The sequence below is a fragment of the Salmo trutta genome, chromosome 2, assembly GCF_901001165.1.
Source record: "Salmo trutta chromosome 2, fSalTru1.1, whole genome shotgun sequence".
Taxonomy (NCBI): Eukaryota; Metazoa; Chordata; class Actinopteri; order Salmoniformes; family Salmonidae; genus Salmo; species Salmo trutta.
Window position 1 is genome coordinate 43289458 of NC_042958.1, and position 21084 is coordinate 43310541.

At 46.9% G+C, this 21084-nt stretch overlaps 1 protein-coding gene across 1 annotated transcript in view; it reads left to right on the forward strand.

Moving 5' to 3' along the window:
- The first annotated feature begins 12943 nt into the window (after positions 1-12943).
- tasp1 (taspase, threonine aspartase, 1) overlaps positions 12944-21084 on the forward strand; it is an 85796-nt gene continuing 77655 nt past the window's right edge. Inside the window, exons 1-4 of the mRNA XM_029702311.1 lie at positions 12944-13046; positions 13775-13990; positions 14593-14660; positions 16590-16658. Of these exons, the coding sequence (XP_029558171.1) occupies positions 13825-13990; positions 14593-14660; positions 16590-16658 (303 nt within the window). The 5' untranslated portion in view covers positions 12944-13046; positions 13775-13824. The remainder of the gene's footprint in view (positions 13047-13774; positions 13991-14592; positions 14661-16589; positions 16659-21084) is intronic.

Consider the following 21084-nt stretch of genomic DNA (forward strand, 5'->3'; position numbering starts at 1 on the left):
CGTGCTATAAATTCTCAGACAACCCAAAGATTCCTTGATGCCCTTCCAGACTCCCTCTGCCTACCCAAGGACGTCAGAGGACAAGAATCAGTTAACCACCTAACCGAGGAACTCAATTTAACCTTGCGCAATACCCTAGATGCAGTTGCACCCCTAAAAATTAAAAACATTGGAACAAGCTTCCAGAAAATTGGAACGGAAATGGCGCCACACTAAACTGGAAGTCTTCCGACTAGCTTGGAAAGACAGTACCGTGCAGTATCGAAGAGCCCTCACTGCTGCACGATCATCCTATTTTTCCAACTTAATTGAGGAAAATAAGAACAATCCGAAATTTCTTTTTGACACTGTCGCAAAGCTAACTAAAAAGCAGCATTCGCAAATGGAGGATGGCTTTCACTTCAGCAGTAATAAATTTATGAACTTCTTTGAGGAAAAGATCATGATCATTAGAAAGCAAATTACGGACTCCTCTTTAAATCTGGGTATTCCTCCAGGGCTCCATTGTCCTGAGTCTGCACAACTCTGCCAGGACCTAGGATCAAGGGAGATACTAAAGTGTTTTAGTACTATATCTCTTGACATAATGATGAAAATAATCATGGCCTCCAAACCCTCAAGCTGCATACTGGACCCTATTCCAACTAAACTACTGAAAGAGCTGCTTCCTGTGCTTGGCCCTCCTATGTTGAACATAATAAACGGCTCTCTATCCACCGGATGTGTACCAAGCTCACTAAAAGTGGCAGTAATAAAGCCTCTCTTGAAAAAGCCGAATCTTGACCCAGAAATTATAAAAAACTATCGGCCTATATCGAATCTTCCATTCCTCTCAAAAATTTTAGAAAAAGTTGTTGCGCAGCAACTCACTGCCTTCCTGAAGACAAACAATGTATACGAAACGCTTCAGTCTGGTTTTAGACCCCATCATAGCACTGAGACTGCACTTGTGAAGGTGGTAAATGACCTTTTAATGACGTCAGACCGAGGCTCTGCATCTGTCCTCATGCTCCTAGATCTTAGTGCCGCTTTTGATACCATCGATCACCACATTCTTTTGGAGAGATTGGAAACCCAAATTGGTCTACATGGACAAGTTCTGGCCTGGTTTAGATCTTATCTGTCGGAAAGATATCAGTTTGTCTCTGTGAATGGTTCGTCCTCTGACAAATCAATTGTAAATTTCGGTGTTCCTCAAGGTTCCGTTCTAGGACCACTATTGTTTTCACTATATATTTTACCTCTTGGGGATGTCATTCGAAAACATAATGTTAAATTTCACTGCTATGCGGACGACACACAGCTGTACATTTCAATGAAACATGGTGAAGCCCCAAAATTGCCCTCGCTAGAAGCCTGTGTTTCAGACATAAGGAAGTGGATGGCTGCAAATTTTCTACTTTTAAACTCGGACAAAACAGAGATGCTTGTCCTAGGTCCCAAGAAACAAAGAGATCTTCTGTTGAATCTGACAATTAATCTGGATGGTTGTACAGTCGTCTCAAATAAAACTGTGAAGGACCTCGGCGTTACTCTGGACCCTGATCTCTCTTTTGAAGAACATATCAAGACTGCTTCAAGGACAGCTTTTTTCCATCTACGTAACATTGCAAAAATCAGAAACTTTCTGTCCAAAAATGACGCAGAAAAATTAATCCATGCTTTTGTTACTTTTAGGCTCGACTACTGCAATGCTCTACTTTCCGGCTACCCGGATAAAGCACTAAACAAACTTCAGTTAGTGCTAAATACGGCTGCTAGAATCCTGACTAGAACCAAAAAATGTGATCATATTACTCCAGTGCTAGCCTCCCTACACTGGCTTCCTGTTAAGGCAAGGGCTGATTTCAAGGTTTTACTGCTAACCTACAAAGCATTACATGGGCTTGCTCCTACCTATCTTTCCGATTTGGTCCTGCCGTACATACCTACACGTACGCTACGGTCACAAGACGCAGGCCTCCTAATTGTCCCTAGAATTTCTAAGCAAACGGCTGGAGGTAGGGCTTTCTCCTATAGAGCTCCATTTTTATGGAATGGTCTGCCTACCCATGTGAGAGACGCAGACTCAGTCTCAACCTTTAAGTCTTTACTGAAGACTTATCTCTTCAGTAGGTCCTATGATTAAGTATAGTCTGGCCCAGGAGTGTGAAGGTGAACGGAAAGGCTGGAGCAACGAACCGCCCTTGCTGTCTCTGCCTTGTCGGTTCCCCTCTTCCCACTGGGATTCTCTGCCTCTAACCCTTTTACAGGGGCTGAGTCACTGACTTACTGGTGTTCTTCCATGCCGTCCATGGGAGGGGTGCGGCACTTGAGTAGGTTGAGCCACTGACGTGGTCTTCCTGTCTGGGTTGGCGCCCCCCCTTGGGTTGTGCCGTGGCGGAGATCTTTGTGGGCTATACTCGGCCTTGTCTTCGGACGGTAAGTTGATGGTTGTAGATATCCCTCTAGTGGTGTGGGGGCTGTGCTTTGGCAAAGTGGGTGGGGTTATATCCTGCCTGTTTGGCCCTGTCCGGGGGTATCATCGGATGGGGCCACAGTGTCTTCTGATCCCTCCTGTCTCAGCCTCCAGTATTTATGCTGCAGTAGTTTATGTGTCGGGGGGCTAGGGTCAGTCTGTTACATCTGGAGTACTCTCTTGTCTAATTCGGTGTCCTGTGTGAATGTAAATATGCTCTCTCTAATTCTGTCTTTCTTTCTTTCTCTCGGAGGACCTGAGCCCTAGGACCATGCCTCAGGACTACCTGGCATGATGACTCCTTGCTGTCCCCAGTCCACCTGGCCATGCTGCTGCTCCAGTTTCAACTGTTCTGCCTGCGGCTACGGAACCCTGACCTGTTCACCGGACGTGCTTGTTGCACCCTCGACAACTACTATGATTATTATTATTTGACCATGCTGGTCATTTACGAACATTTTAACATCTTGACCATGTTCTGTTATAATATCCACCTGGCACAGCCAGAAGAGGACTGGCCACCCCTCATAGCCTGGTTCCTCTCTAGGTTTCTTCCTAGGTTTTTGGCCTTTCTCAGGAGTTTTTCCTAGGGAGTTTTTCCCAGCCACCGTGCTTCTTTCACATGCATTGCTTGCTGTTTGGGGTTTTAGGCTGGGTTTCTGTACAGCACTTTGAGATTTCAGCTGATGTACGAAGGGCTATATAAATAAATTTGATTTGATTTGATCCCATGACACAATTCAACAATGGACCAAGTTATTTCAGCAAAAAAATCTAAATGATTGAAATAACTGTTTTAGTTGTCAGTCATGAGTCTTTCATTCAAACTTTTCAAAGTACACCATACCATGCATGCTATTGTGATTTAGTGCTGAGCTTTGTAGTTTTATGAGTTTAATTTGAATGTAGCCTAGATATTTTCTGCAGATCCTCTCAAACTCTGTCAGGTTGGATGGGGAGTGTTGCCGCACGGTTATTTTCAGGTCTCACCAGAGATGTTCGATCGGGTTCAAGTCCGGGCTCTGGCTGGGCCACTCAAGGACATTCAGAGGCTTGTCCTGAAGCCACTACTGCGTTGGCTTGGCTGTGTGCTGAGTGCTCAACAGCAGGTTTTCATCAAGGATCTCTCTGCACTTTGCTCCGTTCATCTTTCCCTCCATTCTGACTAGTCTCCCAGTCCCTGCCACTGAAAAACATTGCCACAGCATGATGCTGCCACCACCATGCTTCACCGTAGGGAAGGTGCCAGGTTTCCTCCAGACGTGACGCTTGGCATCCAGGCCAAAGAGTTCAATCTTGGTTTCATCAGACGAGAGAATCTTGTTTCTCATGGTCTGAGAGTCCTTTAGGTGCCTTTAGGCAAACTCCAAGTGGGCTGTCATGTGCCTTTTAATGAGGAGTGTCTTCCGTCTGGCCACTCTACCATAAAGGCCTGATTGGTGGAGTGCTGCAGAGATGGTTGTCCTTCTGAAAGGTTCTCCCATCTCCACAGAGGAACTCTGGAGCTCTGTCAGAGTGACCATCGGGTTCTTGGTCACCTCCCTTGCCAAGGCCCTTCTCACCCGGTTGCTCAGTTTGGCAGGGCGGCCAGCTCTAGGAAGAGTCTTGGTGGTTCAAACTTCTTCCTTTTAAGAATGATGGAGGCCACTTTGTTCTTGGGGACCTTCAATGTTACATAAATGTTTTGGTACCTTTCCCCAGATCTGTGCCTCGACACAATCATGTCTCTGAGCTCTAAGGACAATTCCTTGTTCCTCATGGCTTGGTTATTGCTCTGACGTGTACTGTCAACTGTGGGACCTTATATAGACAGGTGGGTGCCTTTCCAAATCATGTCCAATAAATTGATTTTACCACAGGTGGACTCCAATCAAGTTGTAGAAACATCTCAAGGATGATCCATGGAAACAGGATGCACCCGAGCTCAATTTAGAGTCTCATAGCAAAGGGTCTGAATACTTTTGTAAATAAAGGTAAATAAAATGTCTAAAAACCTGCTTTTTGCTTTGTCATCATTGGGTATTGTGATGCTATTATGGGGTATTGTGATGTTGTTATGGGGTATTGTGTGTAGATTTATTGAGGAACTGTAACGGCTGTCTTTGTCGTCAGAAGAAACAGAGATGTCATCATCTGAGAAAGTGGACCAATACGCAGCGGAGTTAGTGTTCATCATAGAAGTTTAATTTACTACACACTACACAAAACAAAACAAGAAAACCGACAGCCAAACAGTCCTGTCAGGTGCAAAACACTAAACAGAAACAATTACCCACAAAACCCAAAGGAAAAACATGCTCCTTATGTGTGACTCCCAATCAGCAACAACGAACTTCAGCTGTGCCTGATTGGGAGCCACACACGGCCCAAAACAAAGAAATACAAAAAACCTAGAAAACGAACATAGAACGCCCACCCAATGTAACACCCTGGCCTAACATAAAATAAAGAACAAAAAAACCCTCTCTATGGCCAGGGCGTTACAGTAACCCCCCCCCCCCCCCCCCCCCCAAGGTGCGGACTCCGGCCGCAAAACCTGACACTGAAGGGGAGGGTCCGGGTGGGCCTTCTTACGGTGGCGGCTCAGGTGCGGGACGTCGCCTCTGCTCCACCCTCGGCGTCGCCCTCTTAGGTGGCGCACCTGGCCGCGCCGAAGGTCTGGTGAGTGACCCTGACTGCGCCCGGCTGGCGGGCGGCGATGGCTGCGCCCGGCTGGCAGGCGACCCTGGTTGCGCCCGGCTGGCGGGTGGTGATGGTTACGCCCGGCTGGCAGGTGACCCTGGTTGCGCCCGGCTGGCGGGCGGTGATGGCTGCGCCCCTGGCTGGCGGGCGTCCCTGGCGGCTCCGGCGGCAATGACCCAGGATTCACCAGGCTGAGGAGACATGTAAGAGGCCTGGCCCTAGGCGCAGGACTCACCGGGCTGGCGGGCGGCTCTGACTGCTCTGGACAGGTGGGCGGCTCTGGACAGGCGGGCGGCTCTGGCGGCTCCGGACAGGCGGGCGGCTCTGGCGGCTCCGGACAGGCGGGCGGCTCTGGCGGCTCCGGACAGGCGGGCGGCTCCTGACTGGCGGGTGGCTCTGGTGGCTCCTGACTGGCGGGCGGCTCTGGCGGCTCCGGACTGGCGGGTGGCTTTGGCGGCTCCGGACTGGTGGGCGGCTCTGGCGGCTCCGGACTGGCGGGCGGCTCTGGCGGCTCCGGACTGGCGGGCAGCTCTGGTGGCTCTGGACTGGCGAGACCCACTGGAGGCCTAGTCCTAGGAGGCGGCACAGGAGAGACCAGGATGGGGAGACCCACTGGAGGCCTGGTCCGTGGAGCAGGCACAGGACTGACCAGGATGGGGAGACCCACTGGAAGCCTGGTCCGTGGAGGAGGCACAGGCTTAACTAGGATGGGGAGACCCACTGGAGGCCTGGTCCGAGGAGGAGGCACAGGATAAACCGGGCTGTGAAGACACACTGGAGGTCTAGAGCGCACGGCCTGCACAACCCGTCCTGGCTCAATGCCCAATCTCCCCCGGCAGATGTTAGGAGCTGGGATGTAACGCACCGGGCTCTCCACGCGTACTGGGGACACCGTGCGCTGTACTGCATAACACGGTGCCTGACCAGTACTACGTTGCCTTCTGTAAGCACGGGGAGTTGGCCCAGAATTCCTTCCTGGTTCCGCCACACTCCCCGTGTGCCCCCCCCCCCAAAAAAAAATGTTTTGGGGCTGCCTCTCGGGCTCGTTGCACTCCCTCTCTTCGTACCAGTGCCACTCAGCTCTCGACTCTTCTATTTCCCATTGCGGGCGGCGATAATCCCCTGCTTGAGCCCATGGTCCTTTCCCATCCAGGATTTCCTCCCAAGTCCACGACTCCAGATAACTTTTCTCCTGGTTCTTCACCTTGCTCTGCTCCTTACTCCGCTGCTTGGTCATCTTGTGGTGGGTAATTCTGTAACGGCTGTCTTCGTCGTCAGACGAAACAGAGAAGTCATCATCTGAGAAAGTGGACCAATACGCAGCGGAGTTAGTGTTCATCATAGAAGTTGAATTTACTAAAGAACACTACACAAAACAAAACAAGAAAACCGACAGCCAAACAGTCCTGTCAGGTGTAAAACACTAAACAGAAACAATTACCCACAAAACCCAAAGGAAAAACATGCTCCTTATGTGTGACTCCCAATCAGCAACAACGAACTTCAGCTGTGCCTGATTGGGAGCCACACACGGCCCAAAACAAAGAAATACAAAAAACCTAGAAAACGAACATAGAACGCCCACCCAATATAACACCCTGGCCTAACCAAAATAAAGAACAAAAAACCCCTCTCTATGGCCAGGGCGTTACAGGAACACATTTAATTGGATCAATTTTAGAATAAGGCTGTAAATTAACAAAATGTGGAAAAAGTCAAGGACCATCCTCCCCAGTGAATTTGTAAGGTTCCATACAAATAAAGGCATTTTAATTAATTATATGAAGAGTGCCTTGGTCCTCCTTTCTTTTTGTAAGGTTCTGTATTTATTTTCTTAGTCAACCTTGTGTTCTGTTTCTTTGTGTCCTAGAACGTAGGCCTGTCTTTCATTTTTGTTCATTGATTTCACCTGTGTTAGTTACTCACCTGGTCTCATCAGCTCCTTATTTAGTTCAGTTCATTCTGTTTGTGCCTTTGTGAGGTATTGTTCATTTTGACTCTACTAAGCCTTTTCCTAGCTCGTTTGTGAGAACCAGTTATAGACTTCAGTCCTAGTTTTGATTCACCTGCCTGTTTGCCTACCTGTGTATGACCATTGCCTGCCTGTGACCACGATTTCCTGCCTTCTGCAAAATAAACACCTGCCGCGCTCTGCTCGTGAATCTACATCTTTTTCTCCCAGAGTATTCATTACAGAATTTCATCAACATAAAAACTGTAAAACATTTAAAAATGTATCCTTTTTAGATAAAACTATATTAAATATATTCACGTCAACAAATAATTGATTAAAACACAGTGTTTTGTAATAGCAGCCTCAACAGCACTCTGTAGGGTAGCACCATGGTATAGCCGGAGGACAGCTAGCTTCCATCCTCCTCTGGGTACATTGACTTCAATACAAAACCTGGGAGGCTCTTGGTTTTCACCCCCTTCCATAGACCTACACAGTAATTATGACAACTTCCAGAGGATGTCCTCCAGCCTATCAGAGCTCTTGCAGCATGAACTGACATGTTGTCCACCCAATCAAAGGATCAGATAATGAATCAAGTACTGAAAGCATAAGCTACAGCTAGCTAGCACTGCAGTGCATAACATGTGGTGAGTAGTTGACTCAGAGAGAGAGAAAGACAATAGTTGAACAGTTTTTAACAAATTCATTTGTTCAAAAATGAATAACACTTACTTAGCTAGTAAATGCAGGTAGCTAGTTAAGCCTACTCAAAACACCCTGCTCAAACAGAGGGATGCTATGTTAGCTAGCTGGCTATGACTTTCCAACACAACACTGGAACTCTTCCAAGTCAAGGTAAGCTTTTGGTTTTATTAATTTATTGCCACAGGGGCCCGCCGGTGTAACTGCTAATTGACTGTACACTGTAATGTTACTGCATGATTGTAGCGGGTTAGTTCTATTAGCTATGTTGACTAGGATGTTATTTTAGCTAATAATATGGTGACAACATGAAGGCTCTGTGTAGCGGTTATGACATGGTTTGGCTTGGCTTGAAAATGTTTGTTTTTTTCACCTGGTCACATACAGCTGTGTTGTGCATTGAAATCCACAAACGAAGGGAAAGGGTGAGGTGGACAGCGCATAGTTGTGAGAAGGAATACAACGTGGCTGCTATGAAAGAGAACTGTGTTTACGCGTGATCAGGGGTGTGTTCATTCTGACGATTCAGTTAAAACGTTTTCTTTACCTCAACATTTTCTCACAATCTGTATGCAGCAACGTTGTAAACTTTCAGTCATAGGCTAGGTTGTAACAACCTCATGATTGGGAAAATTTGAGTATCACGTATTAGCCTAAACCTATCAATGTTCATTGAACAGGGTGAATGGAATATTCCACAGTCATCCAATATGCTGTAATAGACATAAGGCCAAAAAAGAATCATCCTACCTCATCATAAACGGCACTAACCACCACTGATGTGTACATATAAGACTTAAACGTAGTTTGATATCTGTAATGTACATATAGATGTACACACGTACATATTAAAATATACTGCTCAAAAAAATAAAGGGAACACTTAAACAACACAATGTAACTCCAAGTCAATCACACTTCTGTGAAATCAAACTGTCCACTTAGGAAGCAACACTGATTGACAATACATTTCACATGCTGTTGTGCAAATGGAATAGACAACAGGTGGAAATTATAGGCAATTAGCAAGACACCTTCAATAAAGGAGTGGTGACCACAGACCACTTCTCAGTTCCTATGCTTCCTGGCTGATGTTTTGGTCACTTTTGAATGCTGGCGGTGCTTTCACTCTAGAAGTAGCATGAGACGGAGTCTACAACCCACACAAGTGGCTCAGGTAGTGCAGCTCATCCAGGATGGCACATCAATGCGAGCTGTGGCAAGAAGGTTTGCTGTGTCTGTCAGCGTAGTGTCCAGAGCATGGAGGCGCTACCAGGAGACAGGCCAGTACATCAGGAGACGTGGAGGAGGCCGTAGGAGGGCAACAACCCAGCAGCAGGACCGCGACCTCCGCCTTTGTGCAAGGAGGAGCAGGAGGAGCACTGCAAGAGCCCTGCAAAATGACCTCCAGCAGGCCACAAATGTGCATGTGTCTGCTCAAACGGTCAGAAACAGACTCCATGAGGGTGGTATGAGGGCCCGACGTCCACAGGTGGGGGTTGTGCTTACAGCCCAACACCGTGCAGGACATTTGGCATTTGCCAGAGAACACCAAGATTGGCAAATTCACCACTGGCCCCCATGTGCTCTTCACAGATGAAAGCAGGTTCACACTGAGCACATGTGACAGACGTGACAGAGTCTGGAGACGCCGTGGAGAACATTCTGCTGCTTGCAACATCCTCCAGCATGACCGGTTTGGCGGTGGGTCAGTCATGGTGTGGGGTGGCATTTCTTTGGGGGGCCGCACAGCCCTCCATGTGCTCGCCAGAGGTAGCCTGACTGCCATTAGGTACTGAGATGAGATCTTCAGACCCCTTGTTAGACCATATGCTGGTGCGGTTGGCCCTGGGTTCCTCCTATTGCAAGACAATGCTAGACCTCATGTGGCTGGAGTGTGTCAGCAGTTCCTGCAAGAGGAAGGCATTGATGCTATGGACTGGCCCGCCCGTTCCCCAGACCTGAATCCAATTGAGCACATCTGGGACATCATGTCTCGCTCCATCCACCAACGCCACGTTGCACCACAGACTGTCCAGGAGTTGGCGGATGCTTTAGTCCAGGTCTGGGAGGAGATCCCTCAGGAGACCATCCGCCACCTCATCAGGAGCATGCCCAGGCGTTGTAGGGAGGTCATACAGGCATGTGGAGACCACACACACTACTGAGCCTCATTTTGACTTGTTTTAAGGACATTACATCAAAGTTGGATCAGCCTGTAGTTTGGTTTTCCACTTTAATTTTGATTGTGACTCCAAATCCAGACCTCCTTGGTTTGATAAATTGGATTTCCATTGATTATTTTTGTGTGATTTTGTTGTCAGCACATTCAACTATGTAAAGAAAAAAGTATTTAATAAGATTATTTATTTCGTTCAGATCTAGGATGTGTTGTTTAAGTGTTCCCTTTATTTTTTTTGAGCAGTGTATATGACAATATATATGTTTTCCGTATACTGTACTGTCTGTAGTAGTTTACTAGAGGTGAGGCAATCTGTACGGGGTAAATATGTCTAAGCCAACCTGGCTCATGTTTGGGATAAACCATGCCAGATGTAGGGGGAAGATTTCATCTCTCCCATTGCAATGGATCGGAAACAGATAATGAGATGAAATGGACCAATAAGCTATCTCTGAAAAGGTGCTGGCTGACCTGTTCTTCTTGAACACTTTTGTAAAGAACCTTTTGGTTTGTGTATTTTATCATGTATTTGTATGGTTTTATGTATGACCCCAGGAAGAGTAGCTGCTGCATGTGTAGTATCTAATGGTGATACTAATAAACAAAATTAAACCTGTCTGGAGACTGGAGGAAGAATATTTCTCAGATTGAATTGTAGTGTTGTGTATTCTGATTTCCAATCATGGAATTAGGCTACTATGATATTTGAATTAACTGTGATGTGTAATAATCATGAGTTTTTTTCCCCCCTATCATTTTTAATTTCATAGAGCTCGCTAGCTTGTTGTCCTAAAACACGGAAATTAATGAGGAAAAAATTGGGTTTTGGAATTAATGCTGAAAATAAGGTCTGACGTTTAGGAGATAATATCAGTCAGTTGACATGACATTTATGGGCTTTAAAAACAAAAAATGCTTAAAAATTCCGAAAACGTGTCATCAGTTTATTTTTTCAAAATTGAATCTTTATTTAACTAGACAAGTCAGTTAAGAACAAATTCTTATTTACAATGACGGCTTACCGGGGAACAGTGAGTTAACTGCCTTGTTCAGGGGCAGAAGAATAGATTTTTACCTTGTCAACTCGGGATTCGATCAAGCAACCTTTCTAACTGCTTGGCTACCTGCCGCCTCGTGGAATATGGAGATTGTCTCATAGGACAAAACGTATAAGATCTCCTACCACAGACCTTGTTTTCGGCATTCATCCAAAAACCGTACAAAAAAACTTTGATTTCCCGATGGGCTGTGAACCATGTCGGAGTTAATGCCTACAAAAAGATGATTACTCTCTATTAGTAGTGGTTTCAATCTGTGTGCCGCGTTCACGTGCTAGTCGGAACTAGGAAACTCTGAAATGTCCGACTTGCTAACTGGTTGAACGCGGCATGTGTATAACTACAACCTATTAGCAAATCGCACATTTCGACTAGCACGTGAACATGTTAATAATCTCCCATGTATAAATATAAACGCAACATGCAACACTTTCAAAGATTTTAATGAGTTACAGTTCATATAAGGAAAGCAGTCAGTTTAAATAAATTCATTAGGCCCTAATCTATGTATTTGACTTGACTGAGAATACAGTAGGTCGGGGCGTGGATCAGAAAAAACAGTCAGTACCTTGTGGGACCACCATTTGCCTCATGCAGCGTGACACATCTCCTTCACATAGAGTTGATCAGGCTGTTGATTGTGGACTGTGGAAGTTTGTCCCACTCTTCTTCAATGGCTGTGCGAAGTTGCTGGATTTTGGCGGGAACTGGAACACGCTGTCATACACGTAGGTCCAGAGTATTCCCAACATGCTCAGTGGGTGACATGTCTGGTGAGTATGCAGGCCATGGAAGAACTGGGACATTTTCAGCTTCCAGGAATTGTGTACAGATCCTTGCGACATGGGGTCGAGCATTATCCCGAGTGGCGCAGTGGTCTAAGGCACTGCATCTCAGTGCAAGAGGGGTCACTACAGTCACTGGTTTGAATCCAGGCTGTATCACATCTGGCTGTGATTGGCAGTCCCATAGGGTGGCGCACAATTGGCCCAGCGTTGTCTGGGTTTGGCCGGGGTAGGCTGTCATTATAAATAAGAATTTGTTCTTAACTGACTTACCTAGTTAAATAAAATAACAAAATGATCATGCTGAAACATGAGGTGATGGTGGTGGTTGAATGGCATGACAACGGGCCTCAGAATCTCGTCATGGTAGCTCTGTGCATTCAAATTGCCACCAATAAAATGCAATTGTGTTCGCTGTCTGTAGCTTTTGCCTGCCGATACCATAACCCCACCGCCACCATGGGGCACTCTGTTCACAATTTTGACATCACGACGCCATACATGTGGTCGGCAGTTGTGAGGCCGGTTGAACCTACTGCCAAATTCTCTAAAACGATGTTGGAGGCGGCTTATGGTAGAGAAATGAACATTAAATTCTCTGGCAACAGCTCTGGTGGACAATCCTGCAGTCAGCGGGCCAATTGCACGCTCCCTCAAAACTTGAGACATCTGTGGCATTTTGTTGTGTGACAAAACTGCACATTTTAATGTGGCCTTTTATTGTCCCCAGCACAAGGTGCACCTGTTTAATGATCATGCTGTTTAATCAGTTTCTTGATATGCCACATCTGTTAGGTGGATGGATTATTTGGGCAACAGGGATGTAAACACATTTGGGGAAAAAAAGAGAGAGAAATAAGATGTTTGTGCTTATGGATCCTTTCGGGGATCTTTTATTTCAGCTCATGATACATGGGACCAGCACTAAATATTACGTTTATGTTCAGTGTAAAACTCGTGAGATATGCCAGTCTAGTCGGAACGAGTAAACGCAGAAATTTCTGAATTGCCAACTGGTTGAAAGCGGTAATTGTATAACTATAAACAGTTACAATAAGTTGAAAATTTCCCGAGTTTCCTAATGCCGACTAGTATTTGAACGTGGCAATAATGTTTTGGACGCGCACATTTACGTCATGTGACGTACACTTGAACCCGGAAGTTATTTCGCTGCAGAGCCGCAGCCAGAGTACTTTCAACTTGCAAAGTTTTTAATAGTAAAGTAAGTTTTCACATAAACATAAGAACACGTACCGGGTCTGTACTAGTGTGGCAGCTAGTTAGCAGATTCGTGCACAAATAAGTTTTACAGTCGAGTCTTCGAAATGTGAATGCTATGCTATGTAGCTAGCTAACCTAGCTAGTAGCTAGCTAGCTTGCTCAGTTGTCGCAAAACGTTAAGATGTCAGCGAATATTTGCACGCTGTAACTACGCACCAAGAGACACATGCTAGGCTCTATCGTTAGTTAGCCACTCTTATTTTTAAACCAATTTGTTCCGAAAACAACCTAGACGTTAAAGGCTAACTAGCTTCCAAACAGACTAGCCAGCTAGCTAATGCCTACAATGGCATGCCAGCCTGAATGATCAAGCTGTCTAGTCTCGGGAAATCACATTGTTTACATTGTGGGAGGAAACCCGTCTCAGTCAAACAACCCAGCAGCAACAGTGTGTCCCACTCAGTTGATTTGTGTGATGAGCTTTTCCCCCACGCAGGGTTGAACTGGAAATTATATTGTGCGCCTTTAGTGTCTGCACCTACTTATCCAGACTGTCAAAGCACAGTCCAATTCACATACTGTTAACATATCATGTTCAGCAGATGACTGTTGACACTGCGTATAGGCATTTGCAAATACAACTCGTTTATCAATTGTGGTACACAGGTGCTTTAGCCACCATCCCAAGTAGGACAAATGACATCTCCCTTTTATGTTCTTTCCTCCCAGGTGAGACAGTCAAGATGCCAGTGCTACCTGGGGCCAATGGTCCATGATGCATGTGGAGGTGTGCTGGTGGGGTAATGGAGACTCCACTGAACTGTGCTGAAGAGCAACAACTCCCTCCTCCCTTACCTGACTCCTGGTCCACAGTCACACCACAGGAGCCTACTACAGACAGAAAGGACAAGGGGAATGCTGTTGGCTTTGTGTTGGTGCATGCAGGTTGGTATTCCTACCACTACCTTTAGTTGTCTGATTTTACTGTGCTATTTATAAGGTGTCCTTTGAGATGACATTCAGTTACATGTGATATTGACTGTCTATATATTGAATCTGTTATCACTTCTGGAGCATTACCGTGGCAGACATCTGTCTTTTTACCTACTACTTTAATCACGCTTAGATTAGATAGCTTGTTTCCCGCCATTTGTAAAAAAAATAAATAAAATAAAAACATTTTTTTGTAGAGTGCGTCCCCTATTCTGCTTATCAGCAGTTGTTGAACACACGTGGGTGTGTGTGAAAATACTCTTCTCTTCCTCAATAGTGTGCAGAAATGAGTATGACATCCTGGCATTTACATTTTCAAAATTCCGCATAAAACATATTTTCCTATACCCCCCCAACACAAGTCTGTGTATTCGGACATGGCCACTGACTATGCAGACCGGGAAAGAGAGACAAACAAAATGGTTGTAGGATGATGTCATCATTAACCAGCTGATGAAACAACACACTATCTTTACTGATGAATTTTCTAGCAACCCTTTTTTCATGACATCCCTTCTTTTCACTTCTTTGTGTTTTTTTTTGTTTTTTTTCAGGAGCAGGATACCATTCTGAGTCCAAAGCCAAGGAATACAAGCATGTTTGCAAGAGAGCTTGCCAGAGAGTGAGTTTGTTTTGCCCATTTGCTTTGACTTGTCCAGTGCTTCCTGCATCAGTGCAGGAAAAGGAGACAAGGAGAGGAAGCTGCACTAGAGTATTGAGATGCAACCTGAGACTACAGCGCCGTGGTACTGTTCAGATCAGGATGACAGGGAGGGATCTAGCACCCTATAGTAGTGCGCTACTTTTGACCATTTGGAACGCACCTCTCTGTCTTCAGAGAGGAGTCTGTGTGAGGCGGTGTGTGCCAGGGAATGTGAGTTATGTGTTGATAACACGCCATCGTCAGTCTCAGCTGGCCAGAGAAAACTACACGCTGTAATGTAATGTTCCGCACTTTCTGTTTCAACTTTGTACAGCAGAAAATCTCTACTTATATTTAATAGTCCACCTTTATCAGATTAGAGCAGCTACAGATGTCCATGGGGAACATGGCTGTCTGTCCAAGTCTCTGTACTGTCTCTGTCTCTGTACTGTCTCTGTCTCTACTGTCTCTGTCTCTACTGTCTCTGTCTCTACTGTCTCTGTCTCTACTGTCTCTGTCTCTACTGTCTCTGTCTCTACTGTCTATGTCTCTACTGTCTATGTCTCTACTGTCTATGTCTCTACTGTCTCTGTCTCTACTGTCTATGTCCCTACTGTCTATGTGCTTTCTCTGTGCTGTCTCTCTGTGCTGCCGCTGTCTTTGTGATGTCCCTACTGTCTCTTTGTCTGTTGTCTACTGTCTCTGTCTATATTCTGTCTGTTCTGTCTCTTTGTGTACTGTCTCTGCCCTGTCTCTGTGCTGTCCCTACTGTCTGTCTCTATGCTGTCTATGTGCTGTTCTAGGTGCTGTCTCTCTGTGTGCTGTCTCTGCGCTGTCTCCTTGCTGTCTCTATCTCTGTTCTGTCTCTGTGCTGTCTCTGTCTCTGTGCTGTCTCTGTGCTGGCTCTACGGTCTCTGTGCCGTCTCTGTGCAGGCTCTACGGTCTCCGTGTTGTTTTTGTGCTGTCTCTACTGTCTCTGTACCATCTCTGTCTCTGTACCGTCTCTGTACAGTCTCCACTGTCTCTGTGCTGGCTGTATACTTTCTCTACTGTCTCTGTACTGTCTCTGTACCGTCTATGTTCTGTCTCTGTACCGTCTCTCTCTGTTATCTCTGTGCCGTCTCTGTCTCTGTACCATCTCTGTCTTTGTACCGTCTCTCTCTTTACCGTCTCTGTACCGTCACTGTCTCTGTACCGTCACTGTCTCTGTTCTGTCTGTGTACCGTCACTGTCTCTGTACCGTCACTGTCTCTGTACCGTCACTGTCTCTGTACCGTCTCTGTCTCTGTCTTTGTTCTGTCTGTACCGTCACTGTCTCTGTACCGTCACTGTCTCTGTACCGTCACTGTCTCTGTACCGTCACTGTCTCTGTTCTGTCTCTGTACCGTCTCTGTACCATCACCGTCTCTGTTCAGTCTCTGTACCGTCACTGTCTCTGTACCGTCACTGTCTCTGTTCTGTCTCTGTACCGTCTCTGTACCATCACCGTCTCTGTTCAGTCTCTGTACCGTCACTGTCTCTGTACCGTCTCTGTCTCTGTTCTGTCTCTGTACCGTCTCTGTACCGTCTCTCTCTGTAATGTCTGTATTGTCTCTGTAGTGTTGAGTGATACAGTAGGTAAATGCTGTCTCTGTAGTGTTGGGTGATACAGTAGGTAAATGCTGTCTCTGTAGTGTTGAGTGATCCCTATGATTTGTTGGTGTTAAATCAGCAAGGAGAGAGTTTGTGTTTCTCTTACCCTGTTGCATCATGGGTCTTGTTCATTAGGGCATGCAACGGACAACAGTGAATAAGTCCAGATAGACTCTCCCTGTTTCAGTGCCTTTTCTTCTGTTGCGTGCCTCACGAACATGACGACTGTAAACTGTCCTACCTATAACGTGACGTCTATCTGTTTCTCTCTTTTAGGCTGTGGACAGACTGAAAGCCGGTGCTCTGGCAGTGGACGCTGTCACCGCAGCCCTTGTTGAGCTTGAGGTTTGTGTGTGTGTGTGTGTGTGTGTGTGTGTGTGTGTGACCGCAGACCTAGTTCAGCTTCAGGATGTTGGTTATCTTGGAACCAGAGATGATTTAAACGTGTTCTATAGCACATTAGGGCCGTGTGTAACGACTGGACGCGTTCTATAACACATTAGGGCCGTGTGTAACGACTGGACGCGTTCTATAACACATTAGGGCCGTGTGTAACGACTGGACGTGTTCTATAGCACATTAGGGCCGTGTGTAACGACTGGACGTGTTCTATAGCACATTAGGGCCGTGTGTAACGACTTGACGTGTTCTATAACACATTAGGGCCGTGTGTAACGACTGGACGTGTTCTATAACACATTAGGGCCGTGTGTAACGACTGGACGTGTTCTATAACACATTAGGGCCGTGTGTAACGACTGGACGTGTTCTATAACACATTAGGGCCGTGTGTAACGACTGGACGTGTTCTATAGCACATTAGGGCCGTGTGTAACGACTGGACGTGTTCTATAACACATTAGGGCCGTGTGTAACGACTGGACGGGTTCTATAGCACATTAGGGCCGTGTGTAGCGACTGGACGGGTTCTATAGCACATTAGGGCCGTGTGTAACGACTGGACGTGTTCTACAGCACATTAGGGCCGTGTGTAACGACTGGACGTGTTCTATAGCACATTAGGGCCGTGTGTAACGACTGGACGTGTTCTATAACACATTAGGGCCGTGTGTAACGACTGGACGTGTTCTACAGCACATTAGGGCCGTGTGTAACGACTGGACGTGTTCTACAGCACATTAGGGCCGTGTGTAACGACTGGACGTGTTCTATAGCACATTAGGGCCGTGTGTAACGACTGGACGCGTTCTATAACACATTAGGGCCGTGTGTAACGACTGGACGCTTTCTACAGCACATTAGGGCCGTGTGTAACGACTGGACGTGTTCTACAGCACATTAGGGCCGTGTGTAACGACTGGACGTGTTCTAAAGCACATTAGGGCCGTGTGTAACGACTGGACGTGTTCTATAGCACATTAGGGCCGTGTGTAACGACTGGACGTGTTCTATAGCACATTAGGGCCGTGTGTAACGACTGGACGTGTTCTATAGCACATTAGGGCCGTGTGTAACGACTGGACGTGTTCTATAGCACATTAGGGCCGTGTGTAGCGACTGGACGTGTTCTATAGCACATTAGGGCCGTGTGTAACGACTGGACGTGTTCTATAACACATTAGGGCCGTGTGTAACGACTGGACGTGTTCTATAGCACATTAGGGCCGTGTGTAACGACTGGACGTGTTCTATAGCACATTAGTGCCGTGTGTAACGACTGGACGTGTTCTATAGCACATTAGGGCCGTGTGTAACGACTGGACGTGTTCTACAACACATTAGGGCCGTGTGTAATGACTGGACGTGTTCTATAACACATTAGGGCCGTGTGTAACGACTGGACGTGTTCTATAGCACATTAGGGCCGTGTGTAACGACTGGACGCGTTCTATAACACATTAGGGCCGTGTGTAACGACTGGACGTGTTCTATAGCACATTAGGGCCGTGTGTAACGACTGGACGTGTTCTATAGCACATTAGGGCCGTGTGTAACGACTGGACGTGTTCTATAGCACATTAGGGCCGTGTGTAACGACTGGACGTGTTCTATAGCACATTAGGGCCGTGTGTAACGACTGGACGTGTTCTATAGCACATTAGGGCCGTGTGTAACGACTGGACGTGTTCTATAGCACATTAGGGCCGTGTGTAACGACTGGGACGTGTTCTATAGCACATTAGGGCCGTGTGTAACGACTGGACGTGTTCTATAGCACATTAGGGCCGTGTGTAACGACTGGACGTGTTCTATAGCACATTAGGGCCGTGTGTAACGACTGGACGTGTTCTATAGCACATTAGGGCCGTGTGTAACGACTGGACGTGTTCTATAGCACATTAGGGCCGTGTGTAACGACTGGACGTGTTCTATAGCACATTAGGGCCGTGTGTAACGACTGGACGTGTTCTATAGCACATTAGGGCCGTGTGTACGACTGGACGTGTTCTATAGCACATTAGGGCCGTGTGTACGACTGGACGTGTTCTATAGCACATTAGGGCCGTGTGTAACGACTGGACGTGTTCTATAGCACATTAGGGCCGTGTGTACGACTGGACGTGTTCTATAGCACATTAGGGCCGTGTGTAACGACTGGACGTGTTCTATAGCACATTAGGGCCGTGTGTAACGACTGGACGTGTTCTATAGCACATTAGGGCCGTGTGTAACGACTGGACGTGTTCTATAGCACATTAGGGCCGTGTGTAACGACTGGACGTGTTCTATAGCACATTAGGGCCGTGTGTAACGACTGGACGTGTTGTATAGCACATTAGGGCCGTGTGTAACGACTGGACGTGTTCTATAGCACATTAGGGCCGTGTGTACCTGACGTTAGGGCCGTGTGTAACGACGGACGTGTTCTATAGCACATTAGGGCCGTGTGTAACGACTGGACGTGTTCTATAGCACATTAGGGCCGTGTGTAACGACTGGACGTGTTCTATAGCACATTAGGGCCGTGTGTAACGACTGGACGTGTTCTATAGCACATTAGGGCGTGTGTAACGACTGGACGTGTTTCTATAGCACATTAGGGCCGTGTGTAACGACTGGACCTGTTCTATAACACATTAGGGCCGTGTGTAACGACTGGACGTGTTCTATAACACATTAGGGCCGTGTGTAACGACTGGACGTGTTCTATAGCACATTAGGGCCGTGTGTAACGACTGGACGTGTTCTACAACACATTAGGGCCGTGTGTAACGACTGGGACGTGTTCTATAACACATTAGGGCCGTGTGTAACGACTGGACGTGTTCTATAGCACATTAGGGCCGTGTGTAACGACTGGACGTGTTCTATAACACATTAGGGCCGTGTGTAACGACTGGACGTGTTCTATAACACATTAGGGCCGTGTGTAACGACTGGACGTGTTCTATAGCACATTAGGGCCGTGTGTAACGACTGGACGTGTTCTCATTAGGGCCGTGTGTAACGACTGGACGTGTTCTACTACAACACATTAGGGCCGTGTGTAACGACTGGACGTGTTCTATAACACATTAGGGCCGTGTGTAACGACTGGACGTGTTCTATAGCACATTAGGGCCGTGTGTAACGACTGGACGTGTTCTATAGCACATTAGGGCCGTGTGTAACGACTGGACGTGTTCTATAGCACATTAGGGCCGTGTGTAGCGACTGGACGTGTTCTAAAGCACATTAGGGCCGTGTGTAACGACTGGACGTGTTCTAAAGCACATTTGGGCCGTGTGTAACGACTGGACGTGTTCTATAGCACATTAGGGCCGTGTGTAACGACTGGACGTGTTCTATAGCACATTAGGGCCGTGTGTAACGACTGGACGTGTTCTAAAGCACATTAGGGCCGTGTGTACGACTGGACGTGTTCTATAAGCACATTAGGGCCGTGTGTAACGACTGGACGTGTTCTATAGCACATTAGGGCCGTGTGTAACGACTGGACGTGTTCTATAGCACATTAGGGGCCGTGTGTAGCGACTGGACGTGTTCTATAGCACATTAGGGCCGTGTGTAACGACTGGACGTGTTCTATACACATTAGGGCCGTGTGTAGCGACTGGACGTGTTCTATAGCACATTAGGGCCGTGTGTAGCGACTGGACGTGTTCTATAGCACATTAGGGCCGTGTGTAACGACTGGACGTGTTCTATAGCACATTAGGGCCGTGTGTAACGACTGACGTGTTCTATAGCACATTAGGGCCGTGTGTAACGACTGGACGTGTTCTATAGCACATTAGGGCCGTGTGTAACGACTGGACGTGTTCTATACACATTAGGGCCGTGTGTAACGACTGGACGTGTTCTATAGCACATTAGGGCCGTGTGTAACGACTGGACGTGTTCTATAGCACATTAGGGCCGTGTGTAACGACTGGACGTGTTCTATAGCACATTAGGGCCGTGTGTAACGACTGGACGTGTTCTATAGCACATTAGGGCCGTGTGTAACGACTGGACGTGTTCTATAGCACATTAGGGCCGTGTGTAACGACTGGACGTGTTCTACAGCACATTAGGGCCGTGTGTAACGACTGGACGTGTTCTACAGCACATTAGGGCCGTGTGTAACGACTGGACGTGTTCTAGCACATTAGGGCCGTGTGTAACGACTGGACGTGTTCTACAGCACATTAGGGCCGTGTGTAACGACTGGACGTGTTCTACAGCACATTAGGGCCGTGTGTAACGACTGGACGTGTTCTATAGCACATTAGGGCCGTGTGTAACGACTGGACGTGTTCTATAGCACATTAGGGCCGTGTGTAACGACTGGACGTGTTCTACAACACATTAGGGCCGTGTGTAACGA